The sequence below is a fragment of the Canis lupus genome, chromosome 10, assembly GCF_011100685.1.
Source record: "Canis lupus familiaris isolate Mischka breed German Shepherd chromosome 10, alternate assembly UU_Cfam_GSD_1.0, whole genome shotgun sequence".
Classification (NCBI taxonomy): domain Eukaryota; kingdom Metazoa; phylum Chordata; class Mammalia; order Carnivora; family Canidae; genus Canis; species Canis lupus.
In genome coordinates this window covers 14,201,776-14,229,728 of record NC_049231.1, presented here as the reverse complement: position 1 = coordinate 14,229,728, position 27,953 = coordinate 14,201,776, and the positions used below count along the sequence as shown (strand labels likewise).

Genomic DNA, 27,953 nt, shown 5'->3' with positions numbered 1-27,953 from the left:
CATTATCTAGTTTATTAGGGTGACTCATATTTAACTCCCTGAATTCTCAATTTCTGGAATCTGTTTCAGCAGAATCTCAAGGCTCTGGAGCCAGATAGCTTGGCTTGAATTATAAATCCACTAATTCCTGCTGTGTGAACTGAGTACATTACGTAGTCACTTAGTCCCTAAATTTCCTCAGCCGGAAAATGAGAAAATAACAGGTACTACTCAAAAGGCTGTGGAAAAAAAGATTAAATGTGTTAAGATGTACAAAGTCCTTAAAAATGGCCCATATTTTGTAAATAAAAACCCATTCATTCTTGTAGCTGTGATCAATGTTTTTGAGATAAGAGGAAAGACAGCTTAAATCTTTATATATTTACAATAACCTTGTTTTGAAGTAAACCTCCATGCCTCTGAGAGTTCTTGGGAAAACAGGGCACATAGTTATAGAAAGGTTTCCTGTATTGCCTCCTCTAGACTCTATACGTCTCATTATAACCTGACAAAGAAAGAGGAAATCTCTACGAACCTCATACAAATAAGTTTTAATTATGTAATTTAGAGATTTTACAAACAAATCCTCATACAGTGCACGATGGCTGCCTATTTTGGCTTAAAATGCTAAAAGAGTATCTCTATGCAACAAGGAGAATAAATTACTGTCCTGACAACAAGCATGAGAATTCCTCTTAGGGAACCATTCTGATAAACTACTTGGAGTGGAAACTCAAATCCTTAGAGATGAGCTAGCACGAGATGATGCCACAGCAGAGGAAGTTAAACAATTCAGCATTAGACATGAAAAAGAACTTGGGGAGAGAGAAGATATTTCAGAATTTATGACAGAACAGCAAAGTGACTTTTAAGGAATGGAAGATCCAATATTACATTTTATGAGTCTGTTTGGTTTCATTTTGGTTTTTGCAGTGCAACACTCTGCATTCACAGAGGCACACATCACCTCCAAAGCTTTAGTGGTATTAGGGTAACAGGCAGAGGGTTTTCTTACTTGTTTTGATTTTTTGGTTTTCTCATGCAAATCAAAGAAAGGCAAGTTCCTTGTTTCCCTTGACGTCGTTTCAAACAGGGACTGATCTGAGATCTGCAAGCTACCAGACCATAGAAACAGCTCTTACCCAGGGTGAGCAGTACTAGTTAGAATACAAATATTTCTCCCTTCTCCTCTATTCCCAAAGAAATATTCCCCATGGGGAATTTTCAGAAGTGTTGATCCATAGTCTAAATTGTCTCTAGTCACTGTATCCCCACCCAGGCCCACCGCCATTTGTTCTTGAACACACTCATCAGGACTTTGCCCAGTGTGAAACTGCTCCTGTCAAGGTCACTATGATGTTCACATGGTTGGGACCATTAAGTGGTCAATTCTCACTCTTCATCCAACTTGACTTACCACAGTTTACCACCTTCTTATTTTTGAAATTCTTCACTAGATGCCCAGAAATAACAGCAGACTCCTGTTTTCTTCATGTCTTAACCAATTACTCCTTCTCTGCAGCCTTTACTGGCTCTTAATGTCCTTAACCTCTAAACACTGGATCAGTCCCTCCGTGTTCCTATTCTCTTTTCTATCTGCTCTCACAACCCTAGTGAGCCCATCCAACCTCATAGCTTTCTATATCATTATATGCTGGCAAATGGATATCTCTAGACAGATTACTCGCCCAAACTCCATATTTATAATTCAGTTGTCCATTTGAAATCCTTCCAGACATCAAGGTGCTACTTAAGTGTTTAACAGACCCATCAGTCTCAAAAAATATCTCCTTCCACAATCATTCTGTCTCAGTAAAAGACAATTCCATCCTTCTCATTCTCAAGCCAAAAACAAAACAAAACCCAAACCTTGGAGCTGTCCTTGGTCTTTCTCTCTCTCACATCTTACATTCTGTTCATCAGGAAATATTTTTGTCTCTGTTTCTCTGTTTTCAATATATATCCAGAACTGGACCACTTCCAACTACCTCACTGTTAACATCTCAGTCTAAGCAACCATCATATTTTGCCTGAATTTTGCTGAAGTCTCTTATCTGTTTTTCATGCTCTGTCATTTCCCCCACATTAGGGTCTCTCAACCTCAGAGCTAGTATTGTTGTAAAGGCTGTGCTGAAAACTGACCAACAGAATTCCATCTCACCCAGAAAAAGAAAAAAGAAAAAAAGAAAAGAAAGGAAAAGAGAGAAGAGAAGAAAAAAGAGAAGAAAAGAAGAAAAGAAAGAAAAAAAGAAAAGAAAAGAAAAGAAGAAAGAAAATAACCTAAGTAAAACGACACAAGACACGAAAAGTCAAGAACAAGAAACGCCAACAAAGAACCCCTAAAAGAAAAGAAAAGAAAAGACCTGCACTAAAAGAAAGAACAGAAAGAAAAGAAAGAAAAGAAAAGAAAAGAAAGAAAATAAAAGGCCAGAGTCCTTCCAATGGCCTGCTGGCTCTACATCCACTACCCACCCATTACTCCTTCCTTGAACTCATCTCCTTTCTCACCCACATACTCACTCTGTTCGTCATTCTTGCCTCTTTGGGTTCCTCAAATATACCAGCAAGCTCCCATCTCCAAGTCTGGGCACTTTGTTCCCTCTGCCTCTACGCTTAGATACTTGTTCCACAATATCCATTTGGCTTTGCTCCTTCACTCCTTTAAATTCTTTGCTCAAGAGTCAACTTCCCAATGAAGCCTCCTGTATTCATTCATTTTAAAATTTCGGCTCCCCCTCGGTGTCCAACGAAAGATGAATGGATAAAGAAGATGTGGTTTATGTATACAATGGAATATTACTCAGCTATTAGAAATGACAAATACCCACCATTTGCTTCAACGTGGATGGAACTGGAGGGTATTATGCTGAGTGAAGTAAGTCAGTCGGAGAAGGACAAACATTATATGTTCTCATTCATTTGGGGAATATAAATAATAGTGAAAGGGAAAATAAGGGAAGGGAGAAGAAATGTGTGGGAAATATCAGAAAGGGAGACAGAACGTAAAGACTGCTAACTCTGGGAAACGAACTAGGGGTGGTAGAAGGGGAGGAGGGCGGGGGGTGGGAGTGAATGGGTGACGGGCACTGGGTATTATTCTGTATGTTAGTAAATTGAACACCAATAAAAAAAAAACAAAAACAAAAAACCCTAAAAAAAAATAAAATAAAATAAAAAAATAAAATAAAATAAAATAAAATAAAATAAAATAAAATAAAATTTCGGCTCCCTTCCTTTGCCTCATCCACCCCCTACACTTCTTATACCTTCATTCCAGCTTTATTTGTAAGGGCACTTATCACCATCTGATATACTATATGTGTAAATAATTGCTCCAATGTCTGTCTCTACCTAACAGGATATAAGCCCCAGGAGGAAAGGGATTTTTTCCCTTTTTTTATTCACTGCTGTATCCCCATCAAGTAGAAAAGTGCCTACAGGGGGGCACTCAAAAGTGCTTATTAAATAAATGAGGGAAGGAAGGAAGGAGGGAGGGAAGCAAGGGAGGAAGAACAGAAGGAAAGATAGAAGAGAGGAGGGAGAGAGGGAGATATAGGTCTTGGAAACCATCCTAGGTAGACCTAAAGGGTCCAGGCAGATGCAGCTGACATCTAGGACACATCTACCTACACCATTAAGAAAGATGGTCGGTTTCAATAAAACTTATTTATTCATGACATACAATGGAAACTAAGGATTTGGCAACATGCTTCTGTGCTTAGGAATTTTATGTAGGGAGTATTTGGAAAACAAACTCATAAATCCATTATTTCATAATCTAAATATCTATAGACATGTGAAATAGGTAGAACTTCAAATAGGATTTTATAAAGTGCCAAAGGCTGTGGTAACTCCCCTAGATACCTACAAAGGAGTATTCTAAGGTAAGTCAAATCATTCAATTATATACACCACAAGGAGCTTAACAAGTAATAGTAACAGTGAACAAAGCTCTTTTCTACCAGATGAAAGCCTGTATGGTTCAATTGTGAGTGAAAGAGAGGAACAGAAATGCTTCCTGCTGCAAGCTGACAGTTACATGGAACCCCCTGAAGTTATAAATTGAGTTCCTCTACTAATTACTGGTCTGAAGGGGACAAAGATCCACATTTTATTCCTCTCGCTGAACCTGCAACATAAGCACTTGTGAATTTTACATTAGGGTCAAGCTGGGAAGTTCCCAGCTGGTTTTACCTGGAGTAGAGAACAGAGCCACCGCCCAAGCAAATGAGGTCAGATAGTCCTTCCTGCCTTGGGTGCCTACCAGAGAGATTTCAGGGTAACAGATTCATATAGGGAAGTCAATATAGAGGGGGGAAAAAATGAAAGAAAGAAAGAAAGAATAAAACTAAACTAACTATAGATCCTCTGAAATAAAATTTTGTTTGGTGATTTAAAATAAAATCTTACGGATTCTAAGAGCACATATTTCGAAAAGACCTCAGAATTCTGTAATATTACTCCCTAAAATTGTATGCCACACCCATTTTGGTAACAATATCAACTCTTCTATCTACTTTCTAAACTATTCATTGTAAGACCAATAACAGCTACACAGCAGGCAGTTACTTTAATAAAATAGGCCCGGTTCTCCAGAGAGAGGAACCTGTGGTTCAAATACTAACAGTTTTGATCAGGTAAGCACTTTATTCTTGCCAATGAGCAATCACTTTTATGTGGATGCTGATCAAAAATGTTCTTGGGAAGGCAAAAAGATGGGGGGAGGAGAACAAAAGACTGCTGTGATGTAGGATTTCAAAACAGGTTTTCTGAGAAGGAGAAACAACTTCAGCATTTCCAATGGGTATACATACACGTTCTAACTTCCTGGAAAGTCATAGTTCACTCACCTGCAAAAGTGGTAGCTTCACTCAATTTAGGATAATAAAATTCATCCATTTATTCCTTTGACAAACAATTATTGCACATACTGTCTTTGTAAAAGGAAGAAACATCAGAGTACTCTTGCTGAGCATAATCTCCATTATACAATTTCCCTTCTCCTTTGTTTTTATTCTACTTGCTATAACTGTACTGAAATAAGACTGGACAAAAATAATGTGAAATAACTGATACACTCTGGTTCAAAATCTGAGAATTAGGAAAGAGAAAATAATCAATGAGTGTGCTCTCAGTGTAAAACACCGAAGAGTTCTGGGAGTCATCAAGACTGAGCTTGAAACCCCAGCTCCACCACTTACTGGCTGTCTGAACGAATAAAAGATTCCCTGGATGTCGAGTCCCTTGAGTAGAAAATGTTCTAACAGTGCCTACCCATCTACTGCTTGCAAGGATTAAATGAGATGTTGGCAAGCACACAGTCAATGAATTATAGCTACTTCTCTTTTGAAAACCTAAACTTACATGACACCTTTCTTAATTCCTATGAGGAATTCTTGGCAAGATTTAGGAAACATCACGTTTTACTTTACCTCTTCAGAAAGAATTATTTTTTATGTTCATTCTCTTAAAAAAAAAAAAAAAACCTCTTGGAATTTTCACATATCAAATAAATGCATGAAGAAAAATTTCTACTTTCAGAGATCCCTTCCAATAAAATAACCAAGAAAATACTTACCTAGTTTTGGCAACGAATAGGGCACCTTAAAGTAGTCTTCATAAAATTCTATTAATCTCTTTGTTATATGGAGAGCATAGTCCCCAGATCCTCTTCTGATAGCATCGGGTCTTGCATATAATCGTACCTAATTAAAAATGTATATAAAAGTTACTTTAGCCTTTTGGTATTCAAATTTTATCTTCCCTGCATATATGAATCTACACAAATCACTGTGTCTACTACAAAAATTAAACAGGATTCTTATTCATATATTAAAACACTCTGTGGCTGAAAAAACCAAACTTGAACAATTAAAGTAACCAAGTTGAGCAAGTCACAATTTTCTCACTTTACAAGATGACATAGAGAAGATTTATACACCTTGCATCAAAATAAATATTCAAGTTATCACTTACATGTGCTTGCTAGAGATATGAAGGTGCAGTGGATTAGTATAATGGTTCCCTGACTATGCTGTAAGGAGGCAGGATACGGTGGCTCCGCAGGAGAGAAAATTCATGGTTTGTTAAAGACACATTGCATCAAGCTTTGGCAGTATTACCAGGCTGAACAAAATATAATTTATGCTTCCTTCTTTTCTTTGGAGCCAACTGCCCTTATTCCTAATATGCAAAGTAGGAATAGCAAACTTCTCATGTACATAAATGATTGCCATTCTGGAAGGCTGTCTGCAACTGCTCCCAGCTTCGAAACCAGCTGAAGTATTTCATACCTCTAACACAATTCAGATACTTACTATTGATTTTTAAATCAAGCATTGTATATTATCTAGTCCTTGGCCAAAAAGAAGCCTGGGGCAAATAACATAAAACTGAACAAAACTAACAACTGTACAGAAAAGGTTAAAATGAGATTAGTTTTCATAAAGATTTAATAAAGCTATCCAGAATCTTTCTTTCCAAAGGCTAAATCTATTTTTCACAGATGTGGCCCCTAATCCTCATATCAATTCTGTGAATAAGAAATATGCATTTTATAGAGCAGTGGAGAACACAGCAGCCTGGGAGTAGGGTGTTAGTCCTGTTCCGCCACTAAGCGAGCTGGGTGATATTGAACAAATTACTCAACCTCTTTGGGCCTCAAATGTTCTCACTTATAAAATGAAGTTGTTGACTAAAGTGCTTTTCAGTTCTAAAACACATTACTTCCAATCCCATTTTATAGATAAAGGAGTTTGTGTTCTTTTTGAATCACTAAAAACAATAATAATAATAATAAATGGTTTACTCAGTATGTGAAAATGGATATTTATATTCAACAAGAAGACAAAAGAAAGCTGTAATCAATCATATAAAAAATTGATTATACAATTAACTCTGTTATCCTTGCTTAGGAGGGAGAACAGAGATGTATATAAATAAAAAGAGTAGAAAAGTTTAGAAAAATGCATTCTGACTTGATGTTAGAAAGACCTGTAATTCAATAAGATATTTACTAAATTCAATAACAATTATTTACTGAAATGGTAAAGCTACTTCCTACCCTACAATCATATCAGATATCAAATTTAGTTAACAGTTTTGGTTGGCAGTCAGATTATAACCATACACTATCAGGAAGTGCCAGTTGCAACAGCAGAACTTAACACTCAGAGAGAGAGTGTGTGGATACGACTCCCTGACCCTGACATCAATTGACTATAAACATGCACTATCTTAAGTAAAGTTGCCAAGAGGCAAACCCTAAGAAAAGGGCGAGCATACGAGTGATTCACTGAGGAAGTGTTCGTGGGAGAAATCTACAAGAGGCAAGGCAAGCAAGAAAAGGGAGGCTAATCAGCCGAGCAACGTCCTGGCCTTACCCCCATCCCACAGGGAGCTCTAGAGTATAAATTTCAGTAGCAAGTTTGCACTGCAAGACAGACAGACCTTCATACTCTTGCATCTCAGTCATCAGATACTGGTTACCAAGGGGAATGCATAAAATCCCAAGGACTCCCTGTTCTTGGAACATCTAGGTGATGCAGCTCCAGTGGCCCAGAGATAGTCTTTTGGAAGAGATTTTAAGTGTGAGCTTCCAGGAGCAAAGCAATGAAGAGCTGGGGGTAGGCACATCAAACAGGAAAGGAGATCTGGGCTGTGCATCATCAACATACACCACAGACAGTAATCATTCATTCACAGAGTCATTCATTCAACAAATATTTATTTGGCATCTAACTTGCACTAGGGCCTGGACTAAGGATTTTTAATTCAGTGGTGAAGACATGTCTTCTAACCATCGATGGTACAAAGCAATTTGAGAAAAAAAAATTAAAAAGGCAATGAAGGTGCAGTTCCCATTCTCGAAGAGCTTCCCATGTACTGGGTTGGTTAGATAATACCAGATAATGATATATGTCATACGAATAGTAAGTTAAAATAACAAATGTATTCTGAGGAAGAATAGATAGCTTTCAGAAAACTCAAAGGTGAAGTAAATAGTAAATTCATGTTGAAACCATAACCAGGACCACTGCAAAAATGATGCAGCAAAGGTTACTGATTTTACTCCTACAAAGCATCATGGATTTTGGTAGAAACACAGCCATTCCCGTCAGTCAACCCTACCAGTTGGTCAGGCTATCTGTGGGCCCAAACTAGAGCATCACAATTAAATCAATCTGGTTGTCAAGATTTGATGGAAATAATCCAACTTGAGTGAGAAGATAAAGCATTCACAGGTTTAGCACGGTGCCTTCATTTGCTCCATTCAGACATTTATGGCATACCTGTTGTGTGCCGGGCATTGCACTAAGGAATAGAAATAGAACAATACAAAGTCCTACCACAAAATGAACAAGACATTCACATCTACTACTCTTACAAGGTTTGTAATATGTGGAAAACAAATCCACAACAAAAATATAATGTAAGCAATGTAACAAACAGTGTACCCAGTCTTCCCTCATTACAAAGGATTAACTAACTTCCCACACAAGGCCAAGCCTCTACACTCTATCTCGCCTTTTCAAAAACATCAAGCCCAGACTTCTCTCCTTTATCTCCCACATCACCCATCTATGCCTCCATATGGGATTGTTTTCATCAGCAAATACTCTGTATTGTTTTCTATGTTTTCAAACAAACAAACAAAAAATTTTGCTTGAGCACAGTTCCTCCAGCTATGGCTTCCAGCAGTGCCCGTTGAAAGAGTTTTACATATAGTTAGTATGAACATATAAGTTAACATCCAAACTGGAACATGTTTGAGAATGAAAACAGCACTTATACCTTGAGATAATAAGCGTAAGTAGGGTGGTTGCTTATTTATAGGTCTGCTTCTAATCTTTCTTGAACTCACTGCAACAGGGCTTTCATCCCCACTATACACCAACAGTGTTCTCACTGAGATCACTAATGGCCTCAGGATGCCAAGTCCAACAGTCAGATTCTAGTCTTCAACGTGCCTCACCTACCAGTGGCGTTTGACCCAACTGTTTCCCCTCCTTGAACCATCTTCTTGCTTTGGCTTCCATTTTACTTTTCCTTCTATCCCGTTAACCACTCCTTCTCAGTCTCCTCAACGACTCCTCCTCATCCCTTTCATTACTTAATTTTGGAGGTTCCCAGGTATTAATCCATAGACATACTTACTTTCCTGCCTATGTTCAGAATCTTGGTGGTAACATCTAGTTTCGTGGTTATAAAGATCAGATGCTGAAGACCCACCCTACAATTCCAACTTCCAGATTATTCATCCAGCTGCCCATTGGACATGTGCACTTGGGGATCTATAAGGCATCTCAGATTTAACATGTTTGAAATCATATACCAGACCTCTTCTCTTCTTCTCTTCTCTTCTCTTCTCTTCTCTTCTCTTCTCTTCTCTTCTCTTCTCCTCTCCTCTCCTCTCCTCTCCTCTCCCCTCCCCTCCCTTCTCTTCTCCTCTCCTCTCCTCTCCTCTCCTCTCCTCTCCTCTCCTCTTCTGTTCTCTCTCTTCTCTCTCCATCTCTCTCACACACACATACCTGTTCTCTTGAAATTCTTTCCATCCAGCTGCCCAATCCCAGTACCTCAACATTATCCTTGTTTCCCTCTTTCTCTTTCATTCCACTTTCAATTAGCCATCAAATCCTTTGGCTCTACCTTAAAAATATATCCAGACTCCAACCACTTCTCACAACTGGACCATCACCACCCTGCTTCAAGTTTTCTTCATTTCTTGGATAGATGAGTGCTCCACTTTCCTACTGATGTCTCATCCCTTACTCCTTTCAGTCTGTTCTCTACACAATAACCAAAATATTCCTTTCAAATGAACATCAAATATATCACTCTTCCGCTTGTCCTTTTCCAGTGATTTGCCATCTCATTCAGAGAAAAAAGCATAAGTTTTTATAAGGGCCTCTAATTCCTATAAAAATCTAGTCTCTTTAAATTCTCCAGCCTCAGGAGCCTGGGTGGCTCAGTCCATTAAGTGGCTGCCTTTGGCTCAGGTCATGATTCTAGAGCCCTGAGTTCGAGTTCTGAGTCAGGCTCCCTGCTCATCAAGGGAGTCTGTTTCTCCCTCTCCCTCTGCCCCTGCTTGTGTGCTCTCTCTCTTACTCACTCTTTCTCTCAAATAAATAAATAAAATCTTTAAAAAAAAAACACACATACACAACAACAAAAGACCTGTCCAGCCTCATTTCCTACCACTTTGCTCCAAACTAATCTTACTCAACTGATACACTAGCTTCCTTGACATTCCTCAAATACGCCAGAGATTTGCCCATCAAATCTTTTGAGTTTTCTCTTAGGTATCTCTGTCTTATCCCCTCTTCTCCCTTAGATACTTGTCCAAATATCTGTTTATAAAAAGCCTTCCCTCCCACTCCAAGACTCTCTGCCCCCTTTCCTTGCTTTATTATTTCTTGTAACATTTATCACCATTTAACAAAAGATATGTTTTACTTATTCATTTTGCTTCTTGTTGCCTGCTTTCCAAGAATGAAAGTTGCATGCATGAGAAAAAAGATTTTTATTTATTAGTTCTAACTATGTTAAAGTGCCATTTTTGTAGGTCAAAACATTTTCTTCAATTTGCCTCTCAAGGACCTTGTACACAGTAGATATTCAATAAACCTTTGATGAATGAATGAATGAATTCCACAAGTGTGTGCAGGCCCTAAGGGAATGTATAATAGGAACCCCTTGATAAAACTGTGGGATTATCAGGGAGGGGGATGTTTCACCCACATCTTGAAAGATAAGTTGAATGTACTAAACTACCAGGTGGACATTAACATTCCATACCAAAATGACATTATGTGTTAAGGCAACAATGTTGACCAAATAAGTGATTTCAAAATTAATAAATACTGGCACTTTGTTATAACAATGATAGCATTTCATTGGTGGCTATTAAGCCAGAAAATAATAAAATTACTTTTGCATTTCAGAAAGACCATCCCAGTGACCTATGCCAGGTGAACTGAGGTACAGGGGGCTGCTAATTTAGCCTGCCCACAGACAAAATGGAAAAAAAAACATGAGGAGACATATAGTGATAGATGACACTAGAGAAAGGAAGAGAAACTTCAAACCTTATTGAAGAAGGGCCTATAAAACAAATCATAGGATGTTAATTTAATACTATGAGCACAGGCAAGATTTTAAGCCACAAAATGATATAACCAGAATTAGGTTTACACAGATTACATCACTGCAAAGAGAAATTAGGGAATCAATCCCATTTACAATTACACCAAAAATAATGAGAAACCTAGGAATAAACCTATCCAAAGGGGTGAAAGACCTGTACCCTGAAAACTATAAAATGCTCATGAAAGAAATTGAAGACAACATAAAGGAATGGAAAAATATTCTGTGCCCATAGATTGGAAGACAAATACTGTTAAAAAGTCTATCCTACTCAAAGCAATCTACACATTTAAGGCTATCCCTATCAAAATACCAACAGCATTTTCCACAGAACTAGAACAAGCAATCCTAAAATTTGTATGGAACCACAAAAGACCCCGAATAGCCAAAGCAACTTCGAAAAATAAAAGCTGGAGGCATCATAATTCTGGACTTAAAGTTATATTATAAAACTGTAGTGATCAAAAAGTATGAGACTGGCACAAAAATAGACACAGACGTCAACAAAACAGAACAGAAAACCCAAAACTGAACTTACAACTATATAGTCAATTAATCTTTGACTAAGCAGGAAAGAATATTCTACATGAAAAAGTCTCTTCAACAAATGGTGTTGGGAAAACTGGACAGCCACACACAAAAGAATGAAACTGGACCACTTTTTTTACACCATACACAAGTTCAAAATGGATGAATGACCTAAACATGAAACAGGAAACCATTAAAATCTTAGAGGAGAACACAAGCAGTAACCTCTTTGACATTGGCGGTAGCACCTTTTTACTAGATATGTCTCCAAAAACAAGGGGAACAGGCAAAAATAAACCACTGGGACTTTGTCAAAATCAAGAGCTTCTGCACAGTGAAGGGAATAATCGACAACACTAAAAGGCAACCTGTGAAATAAATAAATAAATAAACAAACAAATAAATAAATAAATATTAAAAAAATAAAAGGCAACCTGTGTAATGAGAGAAGATATTTGCAAATGACATATCTGATAAAGGGTTAGTATCCAGAATATACAAAAAACTTCTAAAGCTCAACAACCAAAATCCAAATAATCAAATCAAAAATGAGCAGAAGACATGAGTAGACATTTTTCCAAAGAGACGTCCAGATGGTCAACAGACACATGAAAAGATGCTCAACATCGATCATGATCTGGAAATGCAAATCAAAACTACAATGAGGTATCACCTCACACCTGTCAGAATGGCTGAAATCAACAACGCAGGAAACAACAAATGTTGGTAAGGATGCAGAGAAAGGGGAGCCCTTTTACGCTGCTGGTGAGGATGCAAACTTGTGCAGCCACTCTGGAGAACAATATAGAGATTCCTCAAAAAGTTAAAAAAACAGAGCTATCCTATGACCCAGCAATTGCACTACTGGGTATTTACCCAGAGGATACAGATATGCTAATTCAAAGGGATGCAGCACCCTGACGCTTACAGCAGCATTATCTGTAATAACCAAATTATGGAACAGCCCAAGGGTCCATCGACTGACGAATGGATAATGACATGATACACACAGGCACACAGACACACACAGACACACACACACACAGGAATATTAGTCATTGAAAAGAGTGAAATCTGGGAAATGAACTAGAGGTGGTGGAGGGGGAGGTGGGCAGGGGGTTGGGGTGGCTGGGTGACAGGCACTGAGGGGGGCACTTGACGGGATGAGCACTGGGTGTTATGCTATATGTTGGCAAATTGAACACCAATAAAAAATAAATTCATAATAAAAAATAATAAATTATATATATGTATATATATATACATATGTATATATATATATAGGAAAGAGTGAAATCTTACCATTTGCAATGACATGGGTGGTGCTAGAGAGTATCATGCTAAGCAAAATAAGTCAGAGAAAGACAAATCCATATGATTCCGTTCATATGTAGAATTTAAGAAACAAAACAAATGAGAAAAGGGAAAATGAGAGAGCGATGCAAACCAAGAAACAGGTTCTTAGCTATAGAGAACAAACTGATGGTTACCAGAGGCGAGGTGGGTGGGGGCTGAACTAAATAGGTGATGGGGGTCCCTGGTATAGTCCCCTCCAGCCACCTGCCATGGGTGCAAACCAGGAACTCTTAACTGGAAGAAACTGTATTGCCTTGGAGAATCTAACCCCAAACACACTGAGGCCACACACCAAGGTAGTGACTAGTCTAACCTGTGCTAACCTTAGGGCACAACCTGCTGGACAGTTTTAGCTTCCTGTGAATATCTGTAACCACTGCCTTAACCACATCTCACTTCTTGCCACCTGTTGCTATCTGTCCTTTCTTGTGAGCTTCTCCACAGTTTCCAGTGGACTTTGATATTTTGTCACCGAGAGTTCATTTCGAAATCAGGAAAAGGCAAAAAATACTAATGCCAGGGAAAGTGTCGCTGAAACAGAGAAAAAAAAAATGCTTGTATCACCACAGTGTAGATGATGAGCTAGAAGGGAATGGGAACAAATAGAAGGAAATGAGTGAGACTGTTGTAGAAGTCCTAGTAAACGGTGATGATAGTTTACCCAAAGCAATCTACACATTTAAGGCCATCCTTAATGGGGAGATGGCAGTAGGGGTGCAGAGAAATGGTAGGATTTATTCAACTAGTCCTAAAATTCTAACAAGTCCTTTAGTAACCAAGTAAAGTCAACTGAAGTCACATTGTCACTTAGGGACAATCATTCGCTTTGCCTGTACCCACCACACGCCAGTGTCCTGTTAGAACAATGGAGACCCCGGTGGAGGAATGGTGGGGGGGGAGTTCAAAATATTTCACCAGCCAGAGAACTGCTGTGTGGTTAGTCAGGAGATTGCTGTACGATAATTCATTTTATACTGTGAAAAGGAAAATCACAGCTGTCTTCCTCTTTTGGGAGAACAATGTTCTACTTAATCATAACATAGAAACTAAGTCTTCATAAATATAGTTATCACTCGGAAGCAATGAAATATAATTTTATTACACCTGTTTATTTGCATTTTCTGATAGCCCGGGATGAGAGCCCAGCTCGAGAAACATCAACCACTTACTGGGGTTTCGCTGTCCGTCTGCACAGCTTCTTCCAACAACCGCCATGAACCAAACTGCCCATTTAGCCCCGTGGAAAGGACACTACAGTCAGAACACGCAGGGACGCGAGACTCAGCTCCCGCCCTAACTTCTTCTGTCAACTTGTGACTATCAGGTCACTTTCCTAGTCATCGCTAAAAGTCCCTTCCAGGGATAGTAGCTTATCATTACTTGTATATATTATGCCCGAGAGATTGCTGCATCTCAGTTCTTCTCATCTAGTCTCCTTATTTTGAGAATAAAACAATGAAAAGTCTTCCCTTAATCTTCACAGGGTTTTAATCCTCTGCATTTTTCACTTCCCTTGGAAATACAGACATGCCAACTGCTCAGCTAACATCCTTTACTCTCGATTGTGTCTCTATTTTTCCCATTAACCGCCCATGAGCTTGGTACTGATTACACAGAAATAATTTTAGTAACCAATATGGGATAGAAGAAGCTGGCGTTTGATAAATTTTCTTATGATTGTAGTAACACATCATAGCAATGAATTAAGATATAGGAGTTATGTATTTTTGATCTCTTAAAACACCTGAATGTCCCAAATAGGTTTTCCTTAGGGGGTGTCTATTGGACCCAGTGGCCTTTACCCTGTAGTTTCATGGACTCTCTATGTTTAAAGTATATTTGTTTCATCTTTTTATAGGATTTTAAGTATTTAATCATTGAAGGGAGAAAAATGCTAAAGGCAGTTGCCGCAAATTTCTTTGTCACAAAAATAGGGATGGCAATTAAGTCTCAACTATCCTGACAACAGAGAGTGGCTGCTTAGAGGACACGATGAGGTGAACACTGAGACCACATCTGTACCTGGCAGGAGAAAGTGCCATGATCTGTGAAATGCCATCTGTGCTGTTAAGGGCAAGAGAAGTGGGGTGCCTGAGGGGCTCAGTGGTTGAGCATCTGCCTTCGGCTCAGGGTGTGACCCCCGGGACCCAAGATTGAGTCCCGCACCCAGCTCCCTGCGTGGAGCCTGCTTCTCCCTCTGCCTGTGTCTCTGCCTCTTTCTCTGTGTCTCTCATGAATAAATAAATAAAATAATATCTGCAAAAAAAAAAAAGGGGGTAGGAGAAGTGGCACTGGTGTCAGATATTTGCCATTATTAGGATGGAATATCCTTTGGAAGGGAGTCATAATGCAAGGGAACTTTAGATAAGTTCAAATTCACTTTGTCTCTGGTAGCTGTGCAATTTCTAATAAGACCATCAAAGTGGAGGTTATTATGCTGAGTGAAATAAGTCAATCGGAGAAGGACAAACATTATATGTTCTCATTCATTTGGGGAATATAAATAATAGTGAAAGGGAATAGAAGGGAAGGGAGAAGAAATGGGTAGGAAATATCAGAAAGGGGGACAGAACATGAAGACTCCTAACTCTGGGAAACAAACTAGGGGTGGTGCAAGGGGAGATGGGAGGCGGGTGGGGGTGAATGGGTGACGGGCACTGAGGGGGGTGCTTGACGGGATGAGCACTGGGTGTTATTCTGTATGTTGGCAAATTGAACACCAATAAAAAATAAATTTATTATTAAAAAAAAGACCATCAAAGACTGATTAAAGATTTCACCAATGAGATCTTTATTTGTTCAGTTAACATTTGATGAGCATCTATGAATGGCCAAGCTACTGTTCACATGCTGAGTGTCCAAAAGTGAGCAAAAGAGAGATGGTCCCTTTTTTCAAGGAGCTTGCCATCCAGTGGGGAGATACAGCAACAGTCTTATAATTGAGAATAATAAAGTGGATCTAATCTACACCGGCTCAAAGAAGTCCTCTCTACACAGACGGTGCTTGAGCACAACAGGGACAGAGCACCATGGAAGTAAGGGAAAGTAAGCGATTATTTAAATTCTGACATATGATGTTTATTTTTCACAGGAGTAAAGATCTCGAAGGAAAGGTAAAAACACGTATATGATTGTAATATAACGCAAAAATGTAAGCACACACATGCGATTATCAGAAACCTTTTAAAATCATATACTAAATAATTCTGGAGACTTTCTTCTAATAATTTTAAGTAACTCAGATTTTTCTCACTTTGCTCTTTACAAAGTGCCTGTAGAACACGCATGGCGTTAACAGCGCATTCGGATTTTACAGATGAAAAATTCCAACAGGTTTTTTATAGTCATCAAGTCACATTAAAGGACAATGAAGCTAAATTTCCCTGCGTATGAGCCTTTCTTCTAGATTGTTTTAATTATTTGTTGTGTTAAAAATGAATTGTAGTAGCTGCTATATAATTAGGTGAAACGGTGTGTAGTTATACCATACAGCAAGGATGAGAAAAGAAAACATTTCCCACAGCCGTACACTTGCTAAATAAAGACCTGAATAACATTTTCTCTGATTTGACCTTTGTAATTTGGTATGTCGAGTGAAACCAAGCTTCCGGTTTGCCAGAGTTACCCTGAGAAAATCCTGCACCGCCAGGAGGGCACTAGGAACTTTGGAAGACACCGTGACTATTTCGTGGCTTTACAGCATGACCACAGTAACAATAATAGGTTTACTTTTCCTTTCACCTAACTGAAAAATCAGTGCCTCTCTTTAATAGCTGCAAAACAACGACGTTGCTGCCACTCAATTCTCAGCCAATAAAGCTGAATTAATTCACCTACGAGGATATAATATGATGGGGGTGGGAGGTTCTTCCTACAACAAATCAGTAAAACAGAACAAGCCGGGGAGAAGGGAGCAGGTGCTTTTGGCATCGTTATGCAGAAGATGAATATATTGATACAAAGAGGAAAGGATGCTGTAAACAAGAAACTCAAAGCCCAAGAGTATTTATCATATTTAAAATTCAGAAGACAACTTTTCTTTTCTTTTCTTTTTTTCTTTTTTCTTTTCTTTTCTTTTTCTTTTCTTTTTCTTTTGTTTTTTTTGTTGTTGTTGTTTTGTGTTTTTTGTTGTTGTTGTTGTTTTGCGAAGCAAGAGGGAAATAAATACACACAAATTATTCCAGCAGAAACAAGGAATCCGTACTCAGATGCACGAGCCAATAAACATAAAGAGGAGGCCGGGAGGGGTGAGGGAAGCAGCCGGCCTGGCCTGAGCGGGTCATGTGCGCCCAGGGGTTGGGCACCGGGGAAGCCTGGCCCTCGCAAGCCAGGAGCCTCGGTTGGTGCTCAAAGCAACTGAGGGCCACTCAGGGCCTGAAACAGAGTCACTTGATTGGAAAAAACAAAAGGAGATTATTTAGGCAACAGGATTTAAGACGTATTGAGGAAGGAGGCTAGTGAGTAGAAAAGCATATTACAAGTGAAAAAAAAAAATGTGTTCTGTGGCTTTTATAGCAGCCTCCATCACCGCAGTCAAAGAACTCATTCTGGGAAGGAGGAGGTTTTAGAATTGGGGATGGATTGGTAGGAAAATCCCAGAACCACACTAAGAATGAAATGCACAGTAACGGCAACACCACAACCGTTTCAAAGCCTACGGATGGGAGAAAGCACACCGCAGAAACACTCAGCAGAGCCTCTCCGGGACTCTCAGCATGGGATCCATGTGACAGATATTCTGAGAACAATTACAAAAATGTCATTAATGAGGCCAAACCCCGGCCTTCTACTCAAATCCATTTCATATCCGGTATTGTCATAATGTGGGCGCCTGGGTGGCTCGGTGGTCGAGCATCTGCCTTGGGCTCAGGGTCCTGGGATCGAGTCCCGCATCGGGCTCCCTGCATGGAGCCTGCTTCTCCGTCTGCCTGTGTCTCTGCCTCTCTCTGTGTCCCCCATGAACAAATAAAATCTTTTAAAAAAATAAATGTATATACATATATAGTCATAAGGAGACCCCAGAACACTGTCACTAGTGAAGTTGCTCTGATGGCCCGTCCCTACCTATACCTTCCTCCCTCCACTCTTTTACTAAGGATTCTGAGACAGGTTTGCTACGTACATGGGGTTCCTTTGGAACCCAGTGGCCTTCAGAGGTCACCAGCCCTCTACGTCTGAATTGTGTCTGTCTCCTCCCTCAACAGGACAAGTTCTTGAAGTCCTATGCCCACCTCTGCAATCTCTGCTTCCGCTCCTTCCTAGGCCTGATACAGCGGCCCTCACCCAGGACGGACTAACGTGTCGCTGACTCCCGTAAAATGGCAATAAACTTTGAAGGTCCTTGTCTGCTCCAGCACTAAAATGCTGTTATAACAGATTGATCACCCCTTCCAACTGCATTTGGCTTCAGGCAAGGAAATTAGCACCGAGGCAACCTGTATAGTCTCTTCTTGTAAATCACTTCACATTTATTTACTAAGCACAGTATTTACTAGTTCACCGTGGAGCTTTCAAGTTTAACTTACTTACAGATAGATGCTTCAAGGAAAGGACGCAGCTTTGCCATATTCACGCCGCTGTTGTCACATGTTTCTAATCAATACGTGGAAGGCTGAATAATGGCCCCGAAAACACGGTGCCCCAATCCTTAGGATCTGGGAATATCAGCTAAAGGGATTTTGCTGTTGTGATTAATTAAGAATTCTGAGTTGAGGAGCTTACCCTGGATTATTTTTGGGGGAAGGGACCATAAATGCAATCACAAATGTCCTTATAAGAGGGAGGTGGGGGGAGTTTTGAAGACAGAAAAGGAGAATGCAACACGATGACAAAGAGAGAAATCTGAAGATGCCATGAACCAGAGACTATAAGGAATAGTTTCAGAAGCTGGAAAGGCAATGACTAGATCATCCTCTACGGCCTCTAGGAGGCACCAGCTCTGCTCACATTTTTATTTTTTATTTTTTTCACATTTTGATTTTTAATCCCATAAGACTCATTCTGAATTTCTAACCACTGGAACAATAAGAAAATAAATTTACGTAAAGTCACCAAGTCTGTGGTAATGCGTTACAGCAGCAATGGGAAATGAATACTCTAATACCTTTATTTATCTTCCCCCCAGTTAATACACTGTTTGATTTGTGTTCGATCTTCAGCTTCTTGTAGGAGCACATTTTGTATTTATTCGTGGGCTGCTCTTTCTGTTGTAGGCCTATCATTTACAGCTTTCAAGCCGCTAATGTTGGCACACTTACCCATACGTATTATCACCAAGCACCCAGCACATTACTGCACGTTATCTGGTACGCGCACAAAAGAGTGAGATGATTGAGTAGAACCTAGAATCATCTCCAGCAACTTTTCTCCAAGTGTTGTTGCATGACGCTTTGCATCAGAATCACCCAGGGAGGGTAACTTCTAAAATTCAGATTTCTGGGCCTCCATACTCTGGCAATTCTGAATCCCCTCTCTGGGGTGGGGCCGTAAAATCCTTCATCCTAATAGACTTACCAGTTGAATCCCAGGTATAACTAAAATTGAGGGACTATTGACCTAGAGTCACCTAAACAAGCTTTTGTTCATTCAGCTCCCCAGCGAGCAAACCTCAAGTCTTGAGCAAAATACTTAAGCAAAAGCCTCACACGTAGGAAAACATACACGTCTTTATTCCTTAAAACGCTCTCAGCATCAGAATCTTCAATGAAGATACGCACAACATGACTGGTATTATTTTTTAACTCTAACGACCAATCTTTCTTCCTCCTGCGCAATAAATGATAAAACAGCGGATGAGTCAAGTCCAATGTTTGGAAACCAGTAAAAGTCGTTTAATACTGTCACAGACTCTCTAGATAAAACATTAGCTTTCAACCCCTCTCTGAGATAGAGCGCCTCTTTTATAGTTAATTGAATTGCACCTGTTGTTGTTGTTGTTGTTGTTGTTGTTGTTTTAAATGACATAGAACAAATATAGAGAATTTCCTTATTAAGCTCTCTGCTCTATGACTGGTCAAATGTCTGCAGCGCGACCAATCGCCAAGTACATCTCTGCACATGCAGGAGCTCAGCGCTCAGTTGGGCTCAGCTCCAACTTGGTTCAGGCCCATCTGTCCCTTTATTCCCACTGCTTGCTGACCTCTCATTTACATATGCCACCTTCCCCTCCAAAGCCACTACCCAGGCCCCACACAGTCCTGCTGCCCCGTCTGCTCTCCTGTATCTTTCAATGACTCAGGGAACGCTCCACCATCCAGACCCTAGAATTCATTTGTTCATTCACTCATTTAACAAAAGCATTTATCGAGGGCAGATTTTCACTCAGTCAGTTAAGCACCTGCCGTCAGCTCACATCATGATCCCAGGGGCCTAGGATGGAGCCCCACTTTGGGCTCCCTGCTCAGCCCCTTCCGCCCAACCCCTGCTAGTCCATTCTCTCTCTCTCAAATAAATAAATAAATAAATAAATAAATAAATAAATAAATAAAATATTAAAAAATATATATTGATTGAGATCTACCTTTGTGCCAGGTCCTCTTCAGGGTACTGCAAATATATAGGTTAACCAAACAGAAATCCCTGCCTTGCAGAGCTAAGTAAGTGAGGTAAATACAAACGACACCTAGCATGTTAAATAATAGTACTTGCTTAACGCAAAAAAGAAATCAGAGAAGGAAGGAGGGACGTCTCAAAGACCAGAGACAGCCTCAATTCTGAAAAGGTGACATTTAAGTTAAAATATAAAATAAGTGAGGATGAGCAATGTGGTTATAGATTTGGGGGGATGGAGAGGGAAGAGCCACTTCTCAGTGTCCTGAAAATCACTGTTTCAGTCCTTAAGCCTCTCAGTTTAACTCCTTCTCTAAAGAAATCGCAAAATATTGCAATCCTAGCCTTCCCAGCATATTTAAATAAGGTCGAAATGTTTTCCCACATTTGCTGTGGGTATTGTCCTAATGATGTAAAACATGACAATACCCTTGAATGGATACAACGCCTTCTCCCCTTCCCCTCCCTCCCACTCTAGAACCAGCCACTGCGGTGACACGCTTCAGTATATGTATTTGTCCTTCAGTTTTATTCAGCTTCTGTTCAAAGGAGTTGTACCAGGCTACACCCCCACCAGTCCTGCTCCCCCACACCCTCACCAAATCTTGTATTTTGAAATGTTTGTTAATCAAGGGGCACAAATGAGGTCTCACTATTAGCTCTGATTTGCATGTTTCTGATACTCGTGATGTCAAACACCATTTCACGATTCTTAGCTGTTATATTTCCTTCTGCAAACTGCCCTGTTCCTCTGCCCATTCTTCCAATGGATTGTATGTTTTTTTCTTATGATTTGTAGTCATTTTTTGTATATGTTGGGCAGCAATCATTTGCCAGTACACGATTTGCAAAAATCCTCTCCTAGTCTGTGCTAGCCTTGTGCACTGTGTCTGATCAAATAGAATGTTTTACTTTGAATGTAGTCAAATATCAAATGTTCCCTTTAGGGTTTTTCCTTTCTGGGTCTCTTTAAAGAAGTCTTTCACTGCCCTCAAGGTCAAAAAGATATTTTTCTTATATTTTCTCCTAAAGTTCTTAAAATTTTTCTATTCAAAGTCAGAGCTTTAAGTCATGTGGAATGTATTTGTGTAAATGATGTGAAATAGGGATCTCACTTTTTTTTTTCTACGTGGATAATCAATTGTCTCAGGACTAATCACTGAAGAGTCTTGTCTTTCCCACGGATTTATAACGCCCCTCTCCATAAGCCAAGTTCTCACATATACTCTGTGCTGTTTGTATTATTGGTCATTATGTCTGTCGTCATGCCAATAGCACATTCTGTAATCACTAAAACTAAATAATAAATCGTGAGGTCTAATAAGTCCCTGCTGTTATTTTTTTCAAAACTTCCTTATTATTCTATATGAATTTTAAGATCATTTTCCACACTTACACATAAAATCCTGTTGGGGATTTTGCTAAAATTGCACTGGATTTGCATGTTAATTTGACATCTTCAAACATTATATCTTAACATCCATGCCCATGGAATATCTCTTGATTATTTCAGTCTTTACCCCACTTTTAAGTATTATGAGAAAAGCTTTGCACATCTTCTATTAGATTGCTAGATATCTTACGGTCTGTTCTCACTGTGAATGGGATTTGAAAAAAATCATATTTCTAATCTATTATTTTGACATTAGCTACTTACTGATTTTTGTGAAGTGATTTGGAAACAAGCCAACTTTCTGAATTAATTCTAATAGTTTTACTGTGTTGTTTTGTGTTGGCTTGTCTCAGTCAGGATTCCTAGAACAATGCCAAATAGGAGTAGTGAAAAAAGGCATCCTTATCTTATTTTTGACTCTATTTGGAATGCTTCTATTGTTTCACTACCAACTATAATTCTTGCTGCAAGATAAGGAAATTCCCTTCTATTCATTGTTTGCCAAGAACTGCAACATGAATAGTGTTGGATTTTTCTAATGCTTTCATCACATCTATTCAGATAACATGTTTCTTCTTCTTCTTCTTCTTCTTTTTTTTTTTTTTTCCTGTGTTCTGTTAAGGCAGTGAATTATAGTAATAAATTTTCTGGTGTTAAACTGTTAGCTTTCCTGGGCAAGGAGAAAGGGAAGGAGACAACCTACTTAGACGTGTTGGGAAGCTTTCCTTTTTAAGATAAGATGTAACTTAAAAAGCAGAATCGGACCTATAAATCCAGAGAACAACCTGGTGGTTGCCAAACAACAGGGAATGGGGAGGGGCTGGGCCGAATGAGTGAAGGGAAGAGAGAAATACAGGCCTCAGTTTTGGAATAAATAAGTCACAGGAATAAAAGGCACAGCATAGAGAATATAGTCAGTGGTACTGTAATAATATTACATGGTCACAGATGGGAGCCACGCTTGTGTGATATAGCACAACCCACAGGGTTGTTGAGTCACCGTGTTGTACACTGTGTGTGACTATACTCAAATAGTTGAACGGATGGATGGATAGATAGACAAGACATAACTTTTCCCAAATAGTTGCTGGAACAAACCTATAAAACAGTGTAAACCTGGTACTTTTGTGTGTAGGGAATAGATTTTTGATCAGTGATTTAACGTCTCTATGGTTATTGACAATGTATCAATTTCTTAAAATGACGCATTTCATCTAAGTCTTAAAAGCATGAGTATGAAACTCTTCACGATATTGTTTTTAAAATTTCACCTATATCTACACCCATTTCAATCCCAATAATGTTTGTATCTTCTGTTTCTCTTGATGAAGATGGTCAGATCATTTATTTCGTTATACTCTGTTACTTCTCTGAACGCTTCATGTTTTAAATGTGACCTTATATACTACATTGTTTAAGGCTATACATTCCTTCTAAGCATAGCTCGATTTTATCCCATGAAGTTTAATAAGCAGTACTCTCATTTTTCATTGATTTCTAAGTATTTTATAACTTCCTATTTGACCCATAAGTTATTTATAAATATGCATTTAGGGGCACCTGGGGGGCTCAGTGGTTGAGTGTCTGCCTTTGGCTCAGGGTGTGATCCTGGGGGTCCTGGGATCAAGTTCCGCATTGTGCTCCCTGCAGGGAGCCTGCTTCTCCCTCTGCCTTCATCTCTGCCTCCCTGTGTGTCTCTCGTGAATAAATAAATAAAATATTTTTTAAAAAGAAATATGTATTTAACTTCCTAACATATGTGATTTTTAGGTTATCTTTTTATTACTATCTAATAGTTATTATCTAACTTTACTGCCAAAACCATGGCTTGTCTGATACTGATTCTTGGTATCGCTTCAGATTTTTTGTAAACTAGGAATTGATGAATTTTATAAGCTGACATAGACCCTTGAAAACAATGTTTAACCTCTAATTTGTAGGTATATCATTTCAAACATTCTACTTAGATTGTATTGTTTAATGCTTGGAAACACCTGTTAGGGTTTTTTGCTTTATGTTTCTGAGAAAGGTGGTAAAGTCTCCTACAAATCCATTAATTTGGACTTGTCCATCCGTAGTTTTGCCAATCTTGCCTCATATGTTTTGAGCCAGTATTATTTGTTGCAAACAGGTTCACGCCTTCTAGGTTAACGCCTTTTTTATTTTAGTCTCAATAATGCTAGTGCCTTAAAATCTATTTCACCAAGTAACATCAGTTTTCTTCCTTTCACATGCAGAATTTTGGGCTTTATATTTAACATGAATCTTCTGTTAAGCATAGTATCAGATTTTATTTCTTCATCCAATTTTACTCACTGTTTTAATAGGCAAGTTAGTGTAAATGGATACAGATATAGCTATATAGATCTAGATGTATATATTTTAATTCGGTTGTAATGTCTTATTCAATATTTCCTATTCACCTTTATTTTACTGACTTTTTTTCATTTCCTTTTTTTATAAGAGAGAGAGAGCTAAAGTGGGAGTGGGGAGGGGCGGAGGGAGACGGAGAGGGAGAGAGAATCTTAAGCAGGTTCCACACCCAGCATGGAGCCAGACCCAGGACTCAGTCTCACGACTCAGAGATCATGGCCTGAGCTGAAATCAAGAATCAGATGCATAACCAACTGATCCACCCAGGGGTCCCTCTTCATTCCAGCTTTCTATTAGACTGATCATATTTTCTTTTTTATTTATTTATTTATTTATTTATTTATTTATTTATTTATGATAGTCACACAGAGAGAGAGAGAGGCAGAGACATAGGCAGAGGGAGAAGCAGGCTCCATGCACCGGGAGCCCAACGTGGGACTCGATCCCGGGTCTCCAGGATCACGCCCTGGGCCAAAGGCAGGTGCCAAACCGCTGCGCCACTCAGGGATCCCCTGATCATGTTTTCTTTATTCCAATTTTCTCCTTTCATTCATTTGGAAATTGTACATTCTACTTACCCCTTCTGTGGTTGCACTTAGGCGTCACTGTATAATGACTTTACACAGTCTAGCATCAGTTCCTATCTCTCTATGCCTTGAGAACAAGGACCTGAGCACACTCTACTCTCAGGAGATGTGGTTGTCCCATGCGTAGGTTCGAAGCTAGACTACTTGACTCTAGATCCTTGTTCTACCTCTTGCTAACATTTAACAGGCAAGTTACTAATCATGTCTCTGCATCAGTTCCCTCATCTGAGAAATAAAGTTAATAATAATAATTTTAGTAATAATTGCTTGGGAATTATGAGAATTAAATTAGTCTTATAAGAAAATGACTTAGAGAAATACCTAGTACATATATCAGATGTTACACATGTTCATTTTCCTATATAACTAGAGTTATGACTCATTTTTAAAACCATCAAAATTAGGGACACCTGAGTGGCTCAGTCAGTAAAGTGGCCAACTCTTAATCTCAGGGTCCTGGGACCAACCCCTTCCTGGAGTCCTGCATCAAGTCCCACATCCAGCCCCATGTCAAGCCCTGAGTCTGGCTCCAATGCTCAGTGGGGGGTCTGCTTGAGGATTCTCTCCCTCTTCCTCTGCCCCTACCCCCACTCATGCTCACTCTCTCTCTCTCTCTCTCTAAAATAAATAAATAAATCTTTTAAAAAATAAAATAAAATCACCAAAGTCATTATTATTATTTTATAGATGATGCGTATTTAAATTTACCAACAGATTTATCAATTCCTTTTTTCACCATTGCTTCTTTCTAAGTCAAATGTCCTTCCCTGGGTATATCCTGTCATCAGTCTTTGCACAATGGTCTATAAATACAAAGTGGTCAGTCATTTTTGTCTGAAGATATTTATATTTTGCCTTTACTTATAATTAGTAATTTACAAATATATGAAAGCCTAGGTAGACCATGAATTTAACTTTTTTCCACATTTTGAAAGTATGTGTTACACAATCTATGGAACTCTATTTTCCCTAATGAGAAGTCCATGTGTCATTCCATCCTTAATAGGTGATATTTCTTTTCTCTCTGGCTGCTCTTTATTAAACATGAAAAGTTTTAAATTTTCAGAAAGAAGCAGAGAGAAGAGTATAATGAATTCTTGTGTAACCATCTCCTAGGTTCAATAATTATCAAGAATTTGCTTCATTTATACCTTTTTTTTTCCTTCACTGAAGTGTTTTTAAAGGAAATCACAGATATTATGCCATTTCATGCATACCATATGCACCTTCAAAACTATGATTTTTTAATGTAACCACAGGATCATTATACATCTCACAAAATACAACTTCTTTTAAGTTTTCTCTTTGAGTTTGGTGTTTCAGAGTTTTAACATGATGTTTCCAATGTGGCTTTTTTCTTACTTATCCTGCTCAAGTCATTTTTGACCTCTCTTCTACCTCACCACATTATCCCAAATCCAATCCATCACTGAGCTCTTTTAATTTTGCCTCTTTAATTGATTTTTAACCCACTTCTTCTCTCTATATACACTGCCATCTGAGTCAAGTGAACCCATCTCTAGCTTGCAATACTACAGTTTCACAATTTCTCACATCCCTTCCTTCCCCTCTACATTCAATCTTCATAATGTAGCCAAAGGCTCTCTTCAGAATGCAAATTCAATGATGCAACCTCCATCTGAAAAACCTTCACTTTCTCTGAAAAAAAAGGTCTACAAGGTGTGTGTAGTCAGTCTCTCAACAGCTATGCATAAACCATCAACTTAATCTTGAGCACCTTCCCCAATATCTACTCTCTACTACACTCCCAATGACTTTCTAATTAACTTTTACTAATCCTTCAAATTTCCCATATCTTCTTTGGGGAAATCATCCTTGGAATCCAAAACTAGATCAAAGTTTTGTTTCATTCTTTTTTTTTATAAGTTCTCAGAGAGAACACCTGGCACAATAGCAATTTTGTACCTTTCATCTTCTGTGTGTCTGATTATTTGATTAATGTCAGCATCCCCTGGAGACTAAGAGTTTCATGAAAGCTTCTCATTGCATCCCCCAGACTTAGAAGAGAAGCCAGCATAAAGCAAGAACTCAATCAGTATTGCTCAAAGGAAGGAAGGAAGGAAGGAAGGAAGGAAGGAAGGAAGGAAGGAAGGAAGGAAGGAAGGAATATCCAGGCATTTCTCCTCCATGCTTTCACCCTAATCTGCAAATTGCTATCTTATTGCACTTATCACACTTGACATTACTAATAGTTTTCCACTCAATCTCCCCAAATAGATTATGAGCCCCCAGAGGGCAAAAGTAAATACAATAGATTCACTTTTGTTTCTCTGACAACCAGACTACTGCTATATGTAATATGTATTTAGTGAAAAAATATGAAATTGGGGGAAGGGCAGTAGTTTTGATTCCCAGGTATATGGAACTGAATTGGTCATTCCTCTTAATTTATACATCCAGTCTTCATTCCCATTTTACTTATCTGAGCACCTGCTATATCCCAAGTACTGATTTAGGCAAAAGAGATATGGAAGTAAACAAAACTAATAAATTTCTGCCTGCATTGAGCTTATGTCATATCATGCTTGCATCAGTGGTCTGTGAAAGTTGCCTCCTCTGTTTTTTTTTTTTTTTTTTTTTTTTTTTTTTCTCATGGATTCTTTTTTTTTTTTTTTTTTTTTTTTTTTTTTTTTTATTGGTGTTCAATTTACTAACATACAGAATAACACCCAGTGCCCGTCACCCATTCACTCCCACCCCCCGCCCTCCTCCCCTTCTACCACCCCTAGTTCGTTTCCCAGAGTTAGCAGTCTTTATGTTCTGTCTCCCTTTCTGATATTTCCCACACATTTCTTCTCCCTTCCCTTATTTTCCCTTTCACTATTATTTATATTCCCCAAATGAATGAGAACATATAATGTTTGTCCTAGATCCTACACCCAAGAGAAGAAGGGAGCTAATAAAGATTCGAGCAGAACTCAACGAAATTGAGACCAGAAGAACTGTGGAACAGATCAACAGAACCAGGAGTTGGTTCTTTGAAAGAATTAATAAGATAGATAAACCATTAGCCAGCCTTATTA

General features: G+C 38.8%; 1 protein-coding gene across 1 annotated transcript in view; it reads right to left on the bottom strand.

Annotated features, from left to right (window-relative positions):
* TRHDE (thyrotropin releasing hormone degrading enzyme) overlaps positions 1-27,953 on the bottom strand; it is a 371,687-nt gene that overhangs the window by 258,277 nt on the left and 85,457 nt on the right. Inside the window, 1 exon segment of the mRNA XM_038550024.1 lies at positions 5,558-5,684. Coding sequence (XP_038405952.1) covers positions 5,558-5,684 — 127 coding nt within the window.